The 19,680-nt window shown below is 33.9% G+C and overlaps 5 protein-coding genes across 9 annotated transcripts; all 5 read left to right on the top strand.

Annotated features, from left to right (window-relative positions):
• Positions 1 to 183: 183 nt before the first annotated feature.
• Positions 184 to 2,654, top strand: LOC106339953 (probable esterase KAI2). The gene is made up of 2 exons (XM_013778816.1): positions 184 to 684; positions 2,066 to 2,654. Exons 1-2 carry the CDS (start codon positions 314 to 316, stop codon positions 2,508 to 2,510), a joined length of 816 nt encoding a protein of 271 aa, XP_013634270.1. The 5' UTR covers positions 184 to 313; the 3' UTR covers positions 2,511 to 2,654.
• Positions 2,655 to 7,519: 4,865 nt separating this feature from the next.
• Positions 7,520 to 8,766, top strand: LOC106341500. The gene is made up of 7 exons (XM_013780261.1): positions 7,520 to 7,655; positions 7,740 to 7,845; positions 7,933 to 7,992; positions 8,080 to 8,140; positions 8,222 to 8,298; positions 8,379 to 8,440; positions 8,518 to 8,766. Exons 1-7 carry the CDS (start codon positions 7,543 to 7,545, stop codon positions 8,636 to 8,638), a joined length of 600 nt encoding a protein of 199 aa, XP_013635715.1. The 5' UTR covers positions 7,520 to 7,542; the 3' UTR covers positions 8,639 to 8,766.
• Positions 8,767 to 9,049: 283 nt separating this feature from the next.
• On the top strand, positions 9,050 to 11,134 carry LOC106339593. Of its 4 annotated transcripts, none has more exons than XM_013778434.1 (11): positions 9,050 to 9,205; positions 9,294 to 9,484; positions 9,546 to 9,606; positions 9,712 to 9,766; positions 9,839 to 9,896; positions 9,972 to 10,059; positions 10,126 to 10,247; positions 10,318 to 10,443; positions 10,521 to 10,614; positions 10,702 to 10,856; positions 10,947 to 11,134. In XM_013778434.1, the coding sequence occupies exons 1-11, from the start codon at positions 9,076 to 9,078 to the stop codon at positions 11,004 to 11,006; spliced, it is 1,140 nt and encodes a 379-aa protein (XP_013633888.1). In that variant the 5' UTR covers positions 9,050 to 9,075; the 3' UTR covers positions 11,007 to 11,134. The 4 variants fall into 4 exon arrangements, with proteins under 4 accessions (XP_013633888.1, XP_013633886.1, XP_013633887.1 ...); XM_013778432.1 differs by having other exon boundaries at positions 9,285 to 9,484; positions 10,947 to 11,123; XM_013778433.1 differs by having other exon boundaries at positions 9,285 to 9,484; positions 9,718 to 9,766; positions 10,947 to 11,122.
• Positions 11,135 to 11,228: 94 nt separating this feature from the next.
• On the top strand, positions 11,229 to 12,020 carry LOC106339594 (60S ribosomal protein L38-like). Its single transcript, XM_013778436.1, has 3 exons — positions 11,229 to 11,320; positions 11,511 to 11,694; positions 11,828 to 12,020. The coding sequence occupies exons 1-3, from the start codon at positions 11,318 to 11,320 to the stop codon at positions 11,848 to 11,850; spliced, it is 210 nt and encodes a 69-aa protein (XP_013633890.1). The 5' UTR covers positions 11,229 to 11,317; the 3' UTR covers positions 11,851 to 12,020.
• Positions 12,021 to 16,499: 4,479 nt separating this feature from the next.
• Positions 16,500 to 19,294, top strand: LOC106339343 (hydroxyacylglutathione hydrolase 1, mitochondrial). 2 transcript variants are annotated; one of them, XM_013778133.1, is made up of 8 exons: positions 16,500 to 16,727; positions 16,927 to 17,109; positions 17,188 to 17,391; positions 17,923 to 18,046; positions 18,244 to 18,344; positions 18,615 to 18,689; positions 18,762 to 18,860; positions 18,941 to 19,294. In XM_013778133.1, the coding sequence occupies exons 1-8, from the start codon at positions 16,647 to 16,649 to the stop codon at positions 19,085 to 19,087; spliced, it is 1,014 nt and encodes a 337-aa protein (XP_013633587.1). In that variant the 5' UTR covers positions 16,500 to 16,646; the 3' UTR covers positions 19,088 to 19,294. The 2 variants fall into 2 exon arrangements, with proteins under 2 accessions (XP_013633587.1, XP_013633588.1); XM_013778134.1 differs by having other exon boundaries at positions 16,500 to 16,810.
• The last annotated feature ends 386 nt before the right edge of the window (positions 19,295 to 19,680 follow it).

Raw genomic sequence — 19,680 nt, 5'->3', positions numbered from 1 at the left:
GGATTTTACTGTAGTGAGTTATACATAGGTGCGTGTGTGGTGCAATTTACCGTCCCCACGTGTATCAGGATAATGAGCGATATTTTTTTTTTTTGATAATGAGCGATATTATTATTTTCATATATATCAGTCTACCGCCTGGTAATCACCATGCACATTTTTCTAAGACTTTTTTTAATTAACAACGTATACATGCATCTGATTTATTACGCATAAAAATAATCATCGTGTTTTATATAAGTGAAAAGTAACAAACGTACGCTTTAAAACGAATTTTCTAAGGTAGAGAAGATTTTATTGCGTCTAGAGAGAGATGGGTGTAATAGAGGAAGCTCACAACGTGAAGGTGCTTGGCTCAGGAAATAAAGGGACGATCGTATTAGGTCACGGGTTCGGTACGGACCAGTCAGTATGGAAACACCTGGTTCCACATCTTGTCGACGATTACCGCATCGTGCTCTACGACAACATGGGAGCCGGTACGACCAATCCGGAATATTTCGACTTTGATCGTTACTCAACTCTCGAAGGTTTCGCCTTTGATTTGATTGCAATCTTAGAAGATCTTCAAATCGAGTCTTGTATCTTTGTCGGTCACTCTCTTTCCGCCATGGTTGGTGTCTTGGCTTCTCTTAACCGACCTGACCTCTTCTACAAAATCGTCATGATTTCGGCTTCCCCAAGGTATGCTTCGAGATCTTTTGCATTTATGTCTCATTTTGTGGGACATAACTTCGACAAAAGTACATCCATATGTTCCTTCTCCTGTCTGAATTATCCTATTTCTCAAAAATAATTGAACTGTTACAGATTTTTTTAAAGACTTTTTCTTGGGTTCACCCCCTAGGGTGAACCTTTAGGTTCACCAACCAATAGAAAGTTGTCATTTTAGATCTAGTATCTTTTAATTAAGGAAACAAAATAACTTGTCAAATTATATTATGCTTTTAAAATAAAAAATAAAAAATTAAATAAATAAAAATAACAATAGTTCTAAGAAAAGATTATTTAAAAAAAAAATATTTATTTTTAAGATTTAGAGTTTAGTATTTAAGATTTATAATTTAGAATTTATCCAAATGTTTAGGGTTTACCCAAGGGTTTAGGATTTACCCAAGGGTTTAAGATTTTCCCAAGGGTTTAGGGTTTAGGATTAGAGTTTAGGGTTTAGTGTTTTGTTGACAACATGTTTAGTGTTTTTCCAAGGGTTTAGGGGTTTATCCAAGGATTTAGGGTTTACCCAAGGATTTAGGGTTTAGGATTTGAGTTTAGGGTTTAGTATTAGAGTTTAGGGTTTAGTGTTTTGTTGACAACATTATTTTTTTTTTGAATTCGTTTTTTATATATTATTTTTATTTATTTTTAAATTTTATTTTGAAAAAATAATATAATTTGCCAAGTTATTTGGTTTTCTTAATTAAAAGATACTAGATTTAAAATGACAATTTTCTATTGGTTGGTGAACCTAAAGGTTCACCCTAGGGGGTGAACCCAAGAATAACTCTTTTTTAAATGACATTTAGTAATAAAACTTTTCAATTAAAGATGGTTCGTAAAATAAATTTTCAACGAAAAATATTATTACTATTTTAGTTCCATCTATCACTTTCTCCATTTAAAATATCGTAACGTTTTATAATATTAAAAATTTAATTGAAAAGGTTTTCAGCTTTTAAAATAGTTGTTTTAAAAATAGTTGAAAGGGTATTATCAATAAAAATAATTAAATGTTTTAAAGCTTTTATTATCCTTAAATGTTTTAAAAAATTATTATCGCATTATTTTAAACTTTTATAATCTATTTATAAACTTCTAAAAATAGATTTATAAATTATTTTATAATATTATAAACCTTCAAGTTTTTTATAAAATAACGTTATGTTATCATCATCCTCTATGACGTCTTGTAGTTTAGACGGTGGGCGGCAAATTTTAACCGAATTAAAGTTAGAAAGTTTTTTAGTGGAATTTTTTAGTTGATGAATTTCTTTTATGATCTAACGAAGTTTTATTATTAAAATTTTTTTTTTAATTAATAGTTTTTTATTCTTTTGGTGCGTTTTAGATTCGTGAACGATGTTGATTACCAAGGTGGATTCGAGCAAGAAGACCTAAACCAGCTTTTTGAAGCGATTCGAAGCAACTACAAAGCGTGGTGCTTAGGTTTCGCTCCACTGGTGGTAGGTGGAGACTTGGACTCGGTAGCCGTTCAAGAATTCAGCAGGACGCTCTTCAACATGCGTCCAGACATAGCTCTCTCCATGGCTCAGACCATTTTCAGTAGCGACATGAGACAAATCTTACCTTTTGTCTCTGTCCCTTGTCACATCGTCCAAAGCGCTAAAGATTTAGCCGTACCGGTCGCCGTATCCGAGTATCTTCACACCAATCTCGGGTCTGAATCCGTCGTCGAGGTTATGTCTTCAGAGGGTCATCTTCCTCAGCTTAGCTCGCCGGCCTCTGTTATTCCCGTTCTCCTCCGTCACATCCGCAATGACATTGCTGTCTGATGATGAGAAGATGATAATCACAGTTTAGCGAAATTAAATGAATGATGTGATATGTCTGGGTTAGTGAGTTATCGTTTCGTTGTCGTTTGGTTCTGCTTTGTTTATCCTTGGATTCTGTATTTGATCAGTTTGTTGTTGTTCTAATCTTTGTGTTAGCGAAAAGTCTTGGTCTCTTGTGTCCAGCTTTTGTTCGATATTCGTGATTGGTGGTCTTTAGTGAATTATCTAAAGTGTCGTCTTTGAGGTATTATATGTGTGTGAAGTGTGAACTGTAAACTGAAGCTGAAATTCCGATATCAATTATCAGTTTTTCAATTCCTTGTCTTTGTTGTGTCTACGTTTTGAGTAATATTTGGCAAATAATTAGCATGAAAAATAAAAATATATCAAAGATTCAAAAATGGTTTTTAATAAAGATGGTGATTTGAACTGTCTGCAAAGTATTTTGTGTGTTTTGTCAAAAAAAAAGGGTAAAAGAATTGTACTGCAAACATAAGAAAAAAAAAGGGAAAATGGCCAAAAACTCCAATGGATAATTTTCTTCTTTTTTTTTTACCTATAAATACTACACACAATTTCGTTTTTAATTTATATACCAAAAAGTTCTATAATTTTTTTATAAAAACTTATATATTTAGTTGACGTATTCATAAATATAACATAATTTTCTATAAAAAATATTTATACACATTAGTTTGTATGCTATAAGAATATATAACTACACTAAATGGTCCTATATATTTAGATAAATGGAAAAGATATATGGTTGATTTTAATTTTTTTATTATTGATAATAATTAACAGAAATAAACTAACTAACAGTTATCTACAAAATTTAAATTCCATCTTATAATATTTTATCATTTAAATGAATTCATGCATCTTACTGTTTGTATTCATAAATTTAAATATTTATTTTTAGAAGAAGAATAAAAGATTTTTTTTTGAATTCCTGAGATATGATATTTTGTCAAAAAAGAGTGGTAACCATGATAATGGGATTGCACAATTTTATTAGAATTTCAAATTATTTGGATAAATATTTTGCTTATATAATGACATATACAGGGATTGACAATGTTAATTCTATGGTTGAACAAAGTTATACAGAAAAAGAAAAAATTAGACAAAGAAAACTTATAACAAACATTAGAGAAATTATTATAAATATGTTACGCACAAACAAAAATACTCTATATTAACCTTTTAATTTCATTGTATGTTGTAATTGTATTTAATTTTTAGATAATTTTTAATTTTCCATTGTATTTATTAAAATAATAATATTTATTGTTTAGATATAAAATTTGTATTTTTGTTGTAGATATTTAACTTATATATTTATTTTTCCAACATTTTTGTTGTTAATTAGTTATATTTACAGGTTTTAGCATAATTTATTTGATATGTGTTTATTCTGTATGATTTGCATTATTTTTTAATCTGCATATTTTGATCTGCAACACTAGCTGAAATAACAAATGGTATGCAAAATTATCAGGATATATAATAAAGGTAATCTGTTGGGTTTAAACTTTACTTTGGCCTTTAACAAAAAAAATATCTGAATGATAAATCATCGATGGCGAAGCGTTAGTGATATCTGAATGTAATCGGATTCAAACTCATCTCGTTTAGCGACGCTGGAACGCCATGCTACCACCCGACCACTAGCACGTGGTTTGAGAACTAATATTATACGCGCTTAACTACTAATACCTCAAAATATTAATTCAGTGTGTGTATATATGTAGGTAATTTACTTTATGATAATCAAATAGTAAAGCAACGTGCTATATATACTGTGATCTTGTGTTTGATTTTCCGTGCAGAACAATGAGATCCCATTTTTAGCAACAAAAAAAACTATGAGATCCCATTTCTCATTTGTTCGTACGTATTTATTATATTGATATGTGAATATGAATCATATAAAATCTCTTAATTAAATACAGTATAAAAGAAGGGAAGAAAATACAAAAAAAAAACATCACTACATGAGAGGATTTCAAATTGATACGAATTAAAACAGCTGGAAACTCCTGATCAATAATTAGTACGGTTGACACATGAATGGTTGGCATTTTCCATTGTTTGTGCTTCAAATGCATTCTTACGGCAAATGCACATAATCACAACAACTCACAATCTAGAACATCAAGATTAATCATTACATTGAAAGCCTTGACAAAAAAAAAAGATTAACTATTACACACAAAAATGTAATATTCTTAGACCAAAAAAAAAAGAAGTAATATTCCTTGGATTTGTTTTATGATGCCATCGCATGCAAATATGCATACAATCGAAAAAATCACATAAAAGAAAGATATACAAATATTATATTCTTGTCGCCTCATTGTAAACTCTTATATGAACACAAACATCCATGGGGATATACTAATTGTGCTTATGGTCTACGATAATAGTGCACGATGGTTTTAGTAGCTCTTAAATAGTTTTATTTTTGGTTAAGCAGACATTTATAGTTGTCTTTCCAATCATGGAAAATTAACTACTTGTTAAACACATACCGACTACAGCTTCAAGTATAATTTAATGTTAACTACTAAATAAATCTCTTATATATTAAAAGAGAATTATTTTCAATAAATGAGTTTACACTATGTTTGCCACGTATCAGCCTCACATCACTTTGAAACTTACCGTGCTGACGTGTCGCTTCAATAGAGCTCCTCACAAAAAATCGTTTAAGAAAGAAAAAATGTTTCCTATTTTATTTATTACAAGCACGTTGTTGTTTAATCTTTTTGTTCATAATGATTTCGATGTTCTTTGTCTAGTGTCAACAAGTGAAGTTGATAATTGAAAAAATAACATAGATTTTTTTGAATTATATTGGTTGTGACTCGACCATGAGACTGAGTTGAATCTCACGTGAATCCGAAGACGCTGACAGAAGAGAAAGAGCACTGTAAAAATTTTGCGATTCATGGAAGCCTACTGACTATTCTCTGATGCACAATTTTCTTAGGATCTTTGTGACATATATATATATATATATATATAACACGAGAGATCTATAAGTTACAAGTTACCAGAGATATATGCTTGCGATGATAATCCTTAGAAGATGATATCTATGCATGATTTGTTTCTTACAGAAGCACGATGTTGATGCTTTGTTTATATATATATATATATCATGCTCTCACAGAAACACGATATCAATGCATGCTCTGTTTCTTACCAGCAACATCAGATGGAGTTAACAGCTTCACTAAAACGGGTGAAAGCTCATATTTATATTGTTACATATACAACCTAGGAAGAAAACAATGGTTGTGTCATTGCTTAGGATCCTTAGCAGATGAGAGATCCATCTCACAGCCATCGCTGGCAACACGGGACTTGCATGTTCTGTTTCTTAGCAACATCAGATGGTGTCATCAGCTTCACTAAAAAGGCTGAAAACTTATATATATATATATATATTGTAACAGCTGCAGCCTAGGAAAAATACATTGTTTGTGTCATTTCTTAGGATCCTTATCGCACAATTTGGTTGATGTTTTACATTTTCTATATAGTTACATCATTGTTTATTCATGCACTTTTTTAAATTTAAATAGTTATGTCATTGTGTATTCATGACCGTTTTTAAGTTGAAAAGGATCACCGGTCGTAGTCGAAAATGATATTGTTATGATTAAGTTAATTAATATGAGATCGTGTGGGTATACACATGCCGAAATAAACCGTGATCATGTGGGTTTTGAAAATATTTTTGGTGGAGAGTGATTGTCAAGATAAAATAATGCTATTAATTGAAAAATATTTCAGATTATTCAGTTATGACAATATATATATATATCGAAGAGTGATTGGCAAGTTAAAAATATATGCTAATTAGTTACATCTTTTCGATGAGCATATATTGAACCTATATAAGACCCAAACTACCATTCATTTTATTTACTACATAAACCAGAAACCTTAAAAACTAAACTCATTCTCCTATAATGGATGCGATAACTTCTGTTTCTGATTTGAAATCATTCAAATCAATGTGGAAGATTAGGGTGAAGATCATACGTTTGTGGAAGCAGTAATCTGATATACGTTTGTGATACCGTTAATTAGATTTTTTTTTATGATAAATAAAATATTCAGTAATGTCTAAGCCTATTTTATTATAAATTAGTTTTATTTTAAGAATTTTTTCTTTCATTTGTTATATTGAACAAACTTATTTTAATATTAATTAATGTTATATTTATATATTTATCAACCACTTTTTATATTTTTACGTACACATACATATGCACATTGAAACGAGTACCTATATAACTAAATATTTAAGGATTATAATTATATTGGAATTTGGAACATTCTTCTTTTTTTTTAATGCTTCATAATTTGAAATTATTTGCCTTTATAATTCTATAGGAATTTGTAATTATTTGCCTTTACAACTTTTTTTCTTGAGCTATTATCTAGATTTGATTTGATTTTGCATACGTTTAAAAATTATAATATGAAACGACCAGTTGACATTAGGATTTGCTAAACTGTATATAACATGAAACCAAATAAATAATAATAATAATCTTTCGTTTGTCACCAAAAAACCAAAAATCTCAAGCATTTTAACTGAATAAATGAAAATAAATATGGATTCATAATGGTAGTTTTAAAATAGGAGATTAAAACCCAAAAAACTAATTTAAAACCGAACCGATATCCAAACTAAACAGACCTAATGTCTTATTATCTTAAAAATAACAAAATAAATAATCTCATCTCGCACAAGGTGCGGATTACTACCTAGTAAAATACTAAAATACTAAAAGGTAAGCAACTCTCCGTTACCAAATTAACAAGAATCACTTTCAAATTCTCGCTTTATATTTATTATTCATTAATTTTTTACGGATTACATATAAAGTGTTTAATTATTATTCCTTCTTCAACCTCTAATACTATCATTTATATATATGCTTATTATCCGGAGCTAGGGTTTTTATTTGTAACATCTATAGTTTTTTTTTTTTTGAGATCGTAGTTGTTGATGGCGAATCATTCATGGTCAAACGGTGATATGAATCACCAAAGGGATGCTCTTGGTATCGCCATGAATTGGAGCTCTGAAGAACAGGCCATTCTCGAAGATGCTCTTGTTAGGTTAGCGAGTTTCTTTAACCATCAAACTTAGAAGATTCAATACCTCAGTTTTTCTTGATTCTCTTGTTTTTCTATTTCACGAAGGTATTCGTCAGAACCGAGTCCGAGTATCTCACGTTACGCAAAAATAGCGTCAGAGCTTCAGCACAAGACCGTTAGAGATGTTGTTATGCGTTGCAGATGGACAAACGTAATGTTTTTCTTCCGTCTTCCTCAAGTTAGGTTTATATCTCTGTTTCACAATCAAGCCCTCTAATATAGTTATTGTCTCGCGCAGAAAAAGAGAAGAAAATTAGAAGATCATAATGGGTTGGGAGGAGCCAATGTTGACAACAAGGTTTGATATAAAACCTATGTTCAGTTTTTATGATCTTCTAGTTTAAACTTTTAACTGCATCTTGTTTCATGTTTGATATATCTTCAGGAGAGTATAGATATGGCGGTGGCTTCAAACTCAGCTCCACATCTTCTTAGAGAAGAAGATGGTAAGTGTATCTTTTTGTCTCAAGATCTCAGACAAGGAGATCTTATCCTAACAATAAAGATTCTTTTCATGATAAATGCAGGGATCATCATTGAGCTTCTTAAACAAAATGAGCTATTCCTCAATCAGATCCATGCAAATCTCACATCCTCCTCAATGGTAAAACTATATTGATCCTTTCAAAAATCACAAACTTAGCTTGCGACAAAAGTCATCTTACATGTTTCCTTCTTTTGCAGTTAAAAGAGAACTTAACACTGTTCTACAAAACGCGCCAAAACATCAAGAACCTTCTCAAAAAGTATGTTAATATCTTCTTTATCTGCTTTGTCTATGTGTGGATATATCATAACTTTTTTGGTTTTTTGAAAACTACAGCTTGCAGGAGAATGCGCCAGAGCCGATGAAGCGTATGCCGTGGCCGGAGAAACTGAGTGATGATCATGATGAGCTACTTGATTCAATCCTTGATCTCTCAGCTTCACCAAAGCAACCATGAATTAACAAGATTCTTTTGTTTTTTTTTGTTTCTCTTCAGTTTTTAGGTTTTGTTGTTTTTTTTTTCAGTAGAGACCCTAACGTAGAACACAAGTTTAGATCTTTTAATTAGCAATCAAGAACTTTTGATTGAAAGAAGCTTTTCTAGTGTTAAATGTCAAAAGGTCAAAGATTCATATTAAAAAAAAAAAAAAGGAGCAAACTTTTTGGTCATCATAACTTGGAGCTAAGATCACAAGTTTAAATCTTTGAAATAATTAGCTGATGAATAACAAACAATCAAGAACCTTTGATTGAAAGAAGCTTTTCTCTTATGTTAAATATAAAAAAAAAGTCAAATAAAAAGTTTGACTTTTTCATGCTCATATAAAAAAAAAAAGTAAACTTTTTGTTCTGAGAATCATAAAAAGTATCAAACTTTGTGACGATTAAGCGAAGATGGAGAGAGTGAGAGATTGTATAGAGGAAATGGTGAAGTTCACACTTACTCACCGTTCAGATTTCGATATAGAGCTTACCGGAGTTTTCTGCTCCGGTCTTCTTTCCGGCGACTCGCTTCTTCACGCCGGTGATTGAATCGAACCTCCTTTACCAAACCCATTTGTTTCCTGTTAGTAAACCGTTGAATCAATCTGTGTTTGATGCAGAGACTGTAGAAGCATTTGCAGGTGTTACTGAGTATCCTCTGTACAAGCGTCTAGCTTTAAGCCTGCTGAAATCGATTGCTTCTGGTTGTTTCTGTGGGGGTTTTGAGAAGGTTTCGTTTGGGAAAGAGGTTATGTGGTTGAAGGAGAAAGAGGAGGAGTGGAGCAAGCTGATAATCCAAAAGGGTTCTGAGTTAGTCTACGTGAGTCATTTTGATTTTGAAGATCCTTTTAGTTGCGATTACTTAGGAATAATCTTAACAGGCCTTGAAGTATGTAGCTTGTGAGCTTCAAGTTGAAGAACCTTTATTCTCCTTCATGAAAGGTACAATCTTTGTCTGAAATTTTTTATGTGTGTTTTAACCGCTTGTCAATGTCAACAACATCAAGTTCTTGATCGGATTTTTGTGTTGCTTAATTTGAATGGAAGCTTTAGATGGTGTCAAAACAGTTGAGGCAAGGTGTTTTGAAGCGGATTATGATAGGTATGGGAAGTGAGTATGATTCAAACCTTTGTGAATGTTGTTGTGTTCACAAGTGTTGTTTGCATTCTTCAGACTTCAACAGAGAGGCTCTCTGGTTATGATAAATAAATCTCTCATGTTTGAAGTTATGGTGAGATAATATTTCTTTTGCTTTCATGTTCTTGCAATAGACTTCTTGTGATAGATCCTCTTCTTAATACAATAGGAAATGCACAAGTATTCATCATTTTACGAGCTGTTAAAAGCCGAGAGTCCAGAGAAAGTCTTTCCTGGCACTAATACAGTTGAAGAAGGTAAGCTCTTCCATAGCCATTACTTCTGTGTACGTTATGTTTCAACGGTGTTTTTACATTCTTTAGGTATGCAAATGTTCAAGAAGTGGTGTGATGTTGATCAAGAGAAGAAGAACAATGGTGTTGTGGCAATCCATCTTATTAAATCAGTTTCTCAGTCTTGTGTAGCTTTGTCTCACATACTCTCTGTACGTTCTCAGCCATTTCCATGTCTACTTCTGTTGATTATATGATTCTTTCTCTTGATGTTTACTACAGGGCTTGAGTTACACGGGTGTGCAAAGCCTTCTGGGTCTTTCTCACACCATTGGATCCATTCCACATGCGCTGCCTCCTCCAAGATCGGTTCTACTCTCTTCCTTTATGCTTCCATATAAACCAAAGGTACCACAATACATTGTAGTGAACTCTTTTGAAACTGACATAAATAAGAATCTTTTGTTTTTCTTTGTTTTGTTGAGATAAAAGGTTGTAGATTGAGCCATGGAGCTAGAGCATTATCCAAGCATGTTGATCGAAGTAGTGATGGATTCTGGGGTGTTCTTTCTGGATCCGGTAAGTAAAGTAAGTAGCAAACTTATCAGACACTCACTGATGCTTTTTCCATATTTGAATCTTGTTTTTTATTTCTTTTTCTCTCAGATTCAGATAAGAATAGGCTTGCGATGGACATTATCAATAGCTTCATTGGCCAATGTTGTTGGATGAACATACATATAGTTCCACCTCACGGGGAAATGTTTGAGATAAGAGTAGCTCAAGGATATGGAGCACGTTGGTCTCGAGATGGAACCAAAGTATATTTATTAGCTTTGAACTTATCTCTTATGTTTTGATCAACGATTGGTTTACTTTACTGATTGGTGAAAGTGTTATGTTTTTTGCAGTTCATTGGATTTCTTGAGCCTTACAGTGAAGATGGCCACTCCATGGCCTGGAAGCATTAGGACCCTCACCTGTAGTTGAATCTTTTTTTTTCTTTCAGCAAAATGTAATGTCCTTTTGTTAATACAAAGTAAAAGTTTGGGTAAGAAAGTAGTAAAAACAAAACTAAAAAGGACCTAAATGCAAGAAACACTGTAAAATTTCCGATACCTGTTTGGGCCCAAGCCCACTATGAAGATTGTTTGATAGATGGGCCAAAGGGTATTTAGTTGTAAGAGTCTAGGGTTTGGTCTCTATATCTCGCAGGCAGTGTGTTTTATTGAAGGTTTTGTTCTTGCTCCTCTGTCTCTGAAAGGCGGCTACAGATCCGACAATGGTACGTTTTCTCGATGTTTTGAGTTGTGTTATTGTAGCTAATCAGTATCTCAATTCTTGTTTCATTTTAGCTTAATTATCGATTGTGGTTTTGGTTAGAATCTAGTTAAACATGTAGGTTACAGAGAACTTGATCTGCTAATATGTTGTTGATGATGATGATGATGGTGATTGATATATAATGTGTGCAGCCTAAGCAAATCCACGAGATCAAGGACTTCCTTCTGACAGCAAGAAGGAAAGATGCTAGATCAGTGAAGATCAAGAGAAGCAAAGACATTGTCAAGTTCAAGGTCAGATGCTCAAAGTACCTCTACACTCTCTGCGTCTTTGACCAAGAGAAAGCCGACAAGCTTAAGCAGTCTCTTCCTCCAGGTTCGTTCTATTGTTGTTCTACACTACTACTACACAGACTGTGTCTCATTTTCAGTCGACTACACTTGAAACTGTTTATTAAAGAATTAGGATTTCGCATGTTGACACATTATATGTATGTTGATTTTATCAGGTTTGAGCGTGCAAGACCTTTGAAGATGAGAAAATGGAGCCTTTTGCTATGATGAATCCTGATGAGTTTTTGTTTGTTTAAACTATGTTCAAACATTTTATGAGTTTTGAGTAGGTTGTCTTTTTTTTTGTTATAAAAAGTTGAATACAATTATCGCTCTCGATTGAATATTTAAAATTACTTATTAGTTCGATACCTCCATGATTAAATACATAGTCTATAGTTGACAAAAAAAAAAATACATAGTCACAGATCAAATCAACCAGAGCTTAACAGGTCCAGTAACAGAGCAAGAGATCAAGGAAGCTGTATTCGCTATGAACCCAGATAAATCACCTGGCCCTGATGGCATGACACCAGCCTTTTATCAGCAGCATTGGGAAACCATCAAACCAGGTCTTCTATCTTTTGTTAAGAAATTTTTTGAGCAAAATTACTTGGACCCCAAACACAACCAGACCCATATTTGCTTGATACCAAAAATTGAAAACCCTTCCTCTATAAGAGATTATCGACCTATTAGCCTAGCTAATGTGGCCTATAAGATAGTCTCAAAGATCCTAGCCCAGCGACTTAAACCATGGCTTAATACAGTTATCTCTAAAAACCAAACTGCTTTCATCCCTGAAAGACATAACTGATAATGTCCTTATCGCTCACGAATTACTCCATTCCCTTCATACAAAAAATCTAAAAAACAAGTTCATGGCTCTTAAACTTGATATTGCAAAGGTTTTTGACAAGGTGGAGTGGAGTTTCCTTGATGCAGTCATGGAAAAAATGAGATTTTGTAAGCAATGGAGATGCTGGGTCAAAACTTGCATTACCACTGTCTCGTATACAATTGATCAATGGTGAGTAGTCAAGGAGCATCAAACCCCAAAGAGGACTGAGACAAGGTGATCCTATATCACCTTATCTTTATATCTTTTGTACAGAAGGCTTATCCAGGCTAATTAAACATAACATTCAACAGAAGATGATACATGGTTTCAAGGCTTCGAGAAGTGGACCTCCAGTCTCGCATCTCTTATTTGCGGACGACTCCCTTGCTTTCTGCAAAGCAACGATGGAAGAGATACATAACCTTTCATGCATTCTTAACATTTACCAGCAAGCCTCAGGTCAAGAAATCAACTATACTAAGTCAGCTATATTCTTCAGTAAAGGTACTCCTAGCCTTGTCCAAGATCAAATTGTGAAAAGACTTGGTATAGTTAAAATTGGGGGTTTTGGAAAATACTTAAGGTTACCAGAACAAATAGGAAAAAATAGGAAAGAGGCATTTCAATTTATAACTCAGAGAATTAAAAACAAGCTTGAGAGCTGGTACACTAAGTTTTTATCCCCTGCTGGTAAAGAGGTCTTACGCAAGGCAGTAATAACCGCTATCCCTACTTATACTATGTCTTGTTTCATGCTTCCTAAAACTATGATTCAAGAGATTACTAAAGCTATGAGGAAATTCTGGTGGGCAGTAAACAAAGACAAGAGTGGTATTCCATGGATAGCATGGGATAAGATTACTGCTTCGAGAAGAGAGGGGGGGCTAGGTTTAAAGGACATGATGGCATTCAACAAAACACTCCTTGCGAAACAAGCGTGGAGGTTAATTACTCAACCCTCTTCCCTGCTTGCCCGTGTATTCAAATATAAATATTACAGGAAAATAAATTTCATGGAGGCTAGAAGTTACCCAACTTCAAGTCTTGCCGAGAAGCATTGTCCAAACACTAGAACTGGTACAAAGAGGAACAAGGTGGCTGGTTGGAGATGGCGAAAAAGTGCGAGTTTGGAAGGATCATTGGCTCAATGATGCACATAATCCTTTTCCAACAGGTCTGGGACCCTCTCTATACCCTGATTTACTTGTCAAGGATTTATTTATTGCAGGAGCTAAGCTCTGGGATGTTCAAAAGATACAGAACCTGGTTCATCATCATGATGTATCCAGAATTTTAAATATCCGTCCCAGTTGGTTTGGTGCGCAAGATGTACTCTTCTGGTTTCCAAGTAAATCACGACATTATACAGTTAAGACTGGATAGTACATTCAAAGAGCAATGGACAAAGAGACTCGGCAGAATCAGGTTCCTCTTTTTTCTCAATCTCAGCTACAGCATAAACTCATATCTAAAGTGTGGATGTTAAACCTTCCACCAAAGTTGAAAATTTTCTGGTGGAAGGTCCTCCATAACGGACTCCCTGTAGCTGATAATTTGAGAAAACGTGGAATCAATATCTATAGTTATTGTCACGTCTGCGGTGAGGAAATTGAGACAGTTCAACACATGTTAATGCACTGTAGAGTGGCAAAAGAAATTTGGTCTCTGCTGCTGGAAGAATTACCTGCTCAGTTACAGAAAAACTTGCCTTTCTTTATAGGTTGGAGAATATGGAAGATGCGAAATAAGTTAGTTTTTGAAAATGAGAGGGATCATATTGTCAAGACAGCCCATGCAGCAATATTGGATGATAGAGTTTGGGAAGAAGCAATGCGACAAAACACCCTTACCTCACAGGTCATCCATCGTTCTCCTCAAATCTCTCTCAATGACATTCTCCAACATCATACATGCATGTATTGCATTGTAGATGCATCATGGAAGTCACCACTTGAGAAAGCTGGAATAGGGTGGTCCTTATTTAGCCAAGAAGGCACCCTTAGACTCCAAGGAAGCTCTGCAATTGATCCCACTCCCTCGCCATTCATTGCTGAAGCGATGGCTTTGTTGTTAGCAATCCAGCAACTACATGCGCTTGGTTATAAGGAAGTAGTTCTTCTAGGCGATTGTATGGAACTGTTTAAGAACTTGGATAGCTCAGTGCAACAAGGGATGAGCAACACGAAACAAGTCAGCGAGGCAAACTCTACCATCCAAGACATTCTGTACTTGGCTAATAAAAGTGTTTTTACTTTCCATTATATCCCTAGAGGCCCTTAGTCATGTTGCTGATGTATTAGCTAGAAAGGCTAGGATTAATAATCAAGATTATGTAATTTCTTGGCCAACCTCATAAGTCATTGTATTCTCTCTGTTTCATCTTTGCAATGAATGGTTTTGTTGACAAAAAAAAAAAAGAATTACTCATTCTGTGGACAGGACAACATCCCTCGAGCAGACTGTTTAGCAGATTGTTTAATACACTTTTGATTATTGCAAATGGGCTTTTGGACTCTATAAATATTAGGCTGAAAGATGTTTCAAGCCCATTTGATGTTTATGGACTAAGGAGGTGATCGATAGTTGTTGCAGGTGCTGTCCACAGCCCTATTTATTTCTACAGCATCAAATTCAGAGCAATCAAACTTTAATTTTTTTTTTGAAACCACAGCTCTTGAAATAACTTACAGCTGTACAAGTGCTCTGCAGAGCCAAATATCCAAAGCAATTTTTAGTGCTTTTCATAAAATTTTACAGCACTAAAATCTAAAACCACAACAAAAAATCTAAAGATTTTTTTCTACAGCAAAAATTTTAAAGTTACGGCCATTACCAATTAGACCCTAAACTGCTTAGAAGTGACATCTTCATCAGGTTTGATTATTTACTTGTGGTTTGGGGGCTGAGTTACGTACATATATTTCCAAGATTGACAAACTCGACAAGTTTAATATACTAAAAAAAATACAAACATGTTTGAAATGGGAAAAAAAACTTGATTTAACTTTCATAAAACCAGTAAAAGTATACAAACCCAAATGATATGTAACCATTCAATAAAACCAGCAAACTATTAAATAGTGACCAGATAGAATCTTTCTTTTCTTTCTTCTTTAGACGTCTGGCCAAAATTACATGTTTCTTTTGACAAAACCAGCAAACTATTAAAAAATGGAATCTAAAACTAGCAACATAGTAAACAAAAAAAAAACAAGTTAAATGCAAAAACCGTAAAAATAAATAACATTAACATAAAGTGAAATTTTTTTACCTTTTTCCACTGTTCGAAAACGCGGCCGCTTTGACGCTATTCGAAGCTTGACCGCGGCGATTATGCCTAAATCGGTGCCGCCTAATATTTGCGTTGACCGCCTAATTTCCGCCTAATCCCGTGTTGACCGCCTAAGTTTTTTTTTTCCGTCCGTGTAACTTAAAACACGGTTGATTATTTTTTACTCATTATTGACCGATTTTGTGTAATTATTCATTACTAAATAATTATAATTAGCTATCAAACCTATAACAAACACATACATACTATATTTATGGATTTTTTTCGTACCAAACCCACTATTTACGAATCAAAAATAGACTGTTTAAAATTATATATATAAAATTATATAATTATATCTAAAACTTGTATCATTATGTTTAAAATTAGCTAAATATATTATAAATATATTAAATTATATTTAAAACTAGGCCTGTATAATTTTCGAGTACTCTCTAATTTTTCGGTAACTCGCTAAGTGCGGAATTACCGGTTGACTAGCACCTTGCGTACTTCCCAACTGGGCTGTTTTCTAAAAAAGTCTAATTTCCACTGGGTCGAATAATTACAGTTAGCTCAAAGAATTAATGTGGGCTGATAGGCCACTGAACAATTTATTGTTAGGGGGGTTTAGTAGTTGAGGTATGTATTTTTAAAATTAAATCCGACTTAAAAGCGAAAACGAAAGTTGAAAATAAAAAAATAAATAAAACAAAAAGCTGTCTTAAAGCTCTGACGATCTTTCCTGTCCTAGTCGCAGACTCGTCATCACAGCTCTCAAGCGAAATTCCACCTGCTTCCTCCGCGCAATTTCTCCTCTATAGGGTAAGTCCTCTCGAATCATCATCTCTCTGAAGAATCTAGAGAGAGAGAAGTAGAGGATATGCCAATAATCTCCAAAGCTTCTTCATCTACCAACAACAACAACAACAATAACAACTCATCTCTTCCTTCTTCTTCTAGGGTTCATCTCTCTCTCTTTATCTTTGATTCACTCTTTGTTTGTAACTGTTGATAGCAATCCCGATCTGGTTTTTATGATGGTTGGTACGAGATTTAAGCGTGTGTTTTGTCAGACAAATGTGTTTGGTCTTTTTTTTTTGGCTGTTATGTTGTTTTGTTTCAGATTATATTAATTTTTTTTTATTGTATCTATGGAATAGATTGGAGGTAGGCTTTGTGTGTGGCCTGGTTTCAGACATCTTTGCCTGAGGAAAAGCTTGTTATACGGAGTTATGTGGTTATTCTCAATGCCACTCAAGACACTTCGAGGAGCTAGAAAAACACTCAAGATCACACACTTTTGTAGCATCTCCAACATGCCTTCTTCTCTAAAAATCGAACTGGTTCGTCTATGCTTTGCTTACTTATGACGTTTCAATCTCTTTTTGTTTTTCTAATTTTGTCGGTTGGTGGGGTTTCAGGTGCCGTGTAGTAAGGAGAACTATGCTTATGTTTTGCACGATGAAGACACTGGCACTGTTGGAGTTGTTGATCCTTCTGAGGCTGCGCCTGTCATAGAGGCGTTGAGTAGGAAAAATTGGAACTTGACTTATATATTGAATACTCATCATCATGATGATCACATAGGTGGGAATGCTGAGCTGAAAGCAAAGTATGGCGCAAAGGTAATGGGATACTCTCTCTGCTCTCTGCGCAAGTTAGCCTTCTCTTTATCATTACTTGTTCCCTTGCCTCTGTTGTTAGCTATGAAACATAGAGCTCTACTGTATAATGGTTTGGTTTTAGAAAGTTGTAAAGTGTTAATTTGAGAAAAAAAGGAGACTGAGGTTGACTTCTACTTTGCTAGTCAGCTGTATTGTGGCTATTTGTTTAGTTGTTCCTTTCTTTGTTGCTTTGTTCTCTTTCTGCTCTTTGAGCAAGTTAGCACTATCTTTATCATCACTTTCCCTCTGATAGCTATGAAACATAGAGCTCTACAATATAATGTTTTGGTTTTAAGATGTTGTTAAGTGTTGGTCTAACCAGAAATAATGGCTTTCTGGCCTTTAATGCTCTCACATAACTTTAAAAAGGAGACTGAAGTTGACTTCTACTTTGCTAGTTATCTGTGTCGTGGCTTTTTGTTAGTTGTTACTTTCTTTGTTGCTTCGGTGATATATTCTAAAGTGTTTGTTTTTGACTTGTGTTTACAACAGGTGATTGGCTCAGCTGTGGATAAGGATCGGATTCCTGGAATTGACATACTTCTCAAGGATAGTGATAAGTGGATGTTTGCTGGCCATGAGGTTCGGGTTATTGACACTCCTGGCCACACACAAGGTTTGTAGCCACCACCTCTACAGTTAGTAGCTATGAACATATGTGTACCACTACACTCAAATAATTGCCAACCTTATTAAAGTTTGTTGGACACTTATCTGTTCTTACACACTGTGTAACTGCTCTCTTTTTTTTTCATCTGTAAAGTACTTTGTGTTATGTTTTAGTCTCTTAATTGCTCTTTTTTTCGCAAGCAGGCCATGTTAGCTTCTACTTTCCCGGGTCAGCCACAGTTTTCACAGGAGACCTGATACATAGCTTATCTTGTGGTGCCCTTTCGGAAGGTACCCCCGAGCAGGTAAACATTAATTGAACATTAAGCCCTCAACCTATCATGTGAATCTGATAAATAGCAATATTCAACCGTTTCTATTTGCACTGGTTGATTTCTTGTGGCAAAAAATTGTGCTAAGAGACTTGTAGCTTTGAAAACTTAAAAGTACAAATGTTATAGACTTTTTTGAGAGATCACTTGGTAGTAATAACCTAACATCATAGTTTCTTTCACAGAAATTTACAGTGTTATGTTCTCTTTTAACGATAAGATCCCCTTTGTTGACTGTCTCAGATGCTTTCATCATTCCAGAAGATTGTGTCTTTACCAGATGATACAAATATATACTGCGGTCGTGAAAACACAGCAGTAAGTTTTCACACATAAGTTCTGTACTCTTATCTCACATTATCCAACTCGTACGTGTCCTTCATGATACAGGGGAATCTCAAGTTTGCACTATCAATAGAACCAAAGAATGAAACTCTTCGGTCCTATGCAACCCGAGTGGCCCATCTTCGCAGCCAAGGACTCCCATCGGTAATATATCTTCTCTCTTGTCTCATTCTGCTCTCTCTGTTAGCCTTACATGGATTTCACTTACTGGTTGTTGTCTGTAGATTCCAACGACTGTTAAGGTGGAGAAAGCGTGTAACCCATTCCTCAGAACATCTAGCAAAGAAATCCGCAGATCTTTAAACATTCCAGACTCAGCAAACGAAGCAGAAGCATTGCGTCGTATACACAGAGCCAGAGACCGTTTCTAAAGAAGCTTGAGGGTTATCTCACCTTATTGTATAGTTGGAAGTCACTCATCATCAGCTGCAAAGATTAATATATGATAATGTTTTGAGCTTTTTCTCGGTAATCATTTGAATATTATATTCAAAACCAAAAAGTCATATATCAAATATATAGGTCAGCTCAGTTACTAAAATACGAGTTTTAAAATGTAATATATGATTTTCTTTTTCGTTTTCCTCGTCTTTATATATAAAGTTGGCTTTTTCCCTTCTTATGACATGTGAAAGGGGGTTTGTTTACATGTCCTCGTGTTTTTTTTTTGTATTTAAATTCTTTTTCTTTTAAATTATTGCAATTTTCTCCATCAATTTCTAATTGTGTATTATCTAATCCTTCTCACACTTATTGGTCTCTTAAATTCAAGAAATAAATAAAATAATATAAATATATTTTAAATATTTAATTTATTCACACCTAAAAATAGCAAGACTTTTCATCATTTTATTATTTTTACTAATTTTTATTATTTCATTTACAAATTATATTTATTTCAATATTAGTATCATAAGATAATCAAATTAAGAATAAGAAACTAGACAACCAACACATAAACTAA

This window comes from Brassica oleracea, chromosome C4 (assembly GCF_000695525.1).
Source record: "Brassica oleracea var. oleracea cultivar TO1000 chromosome C4, BOL, whole genome shotgun sequence".
Classification (NCBI taxonomy): Eukaryota; Viridiplantae; Streptophyta; class Magnoliopsida; order Brassicales; family Brassicaceae; genus Brassica; species Brassica oleracea.
Note: the sequence above shows the minus strand (reverse complement) of the source record. Positions and strands in the feature narration are given on the sequence as shown.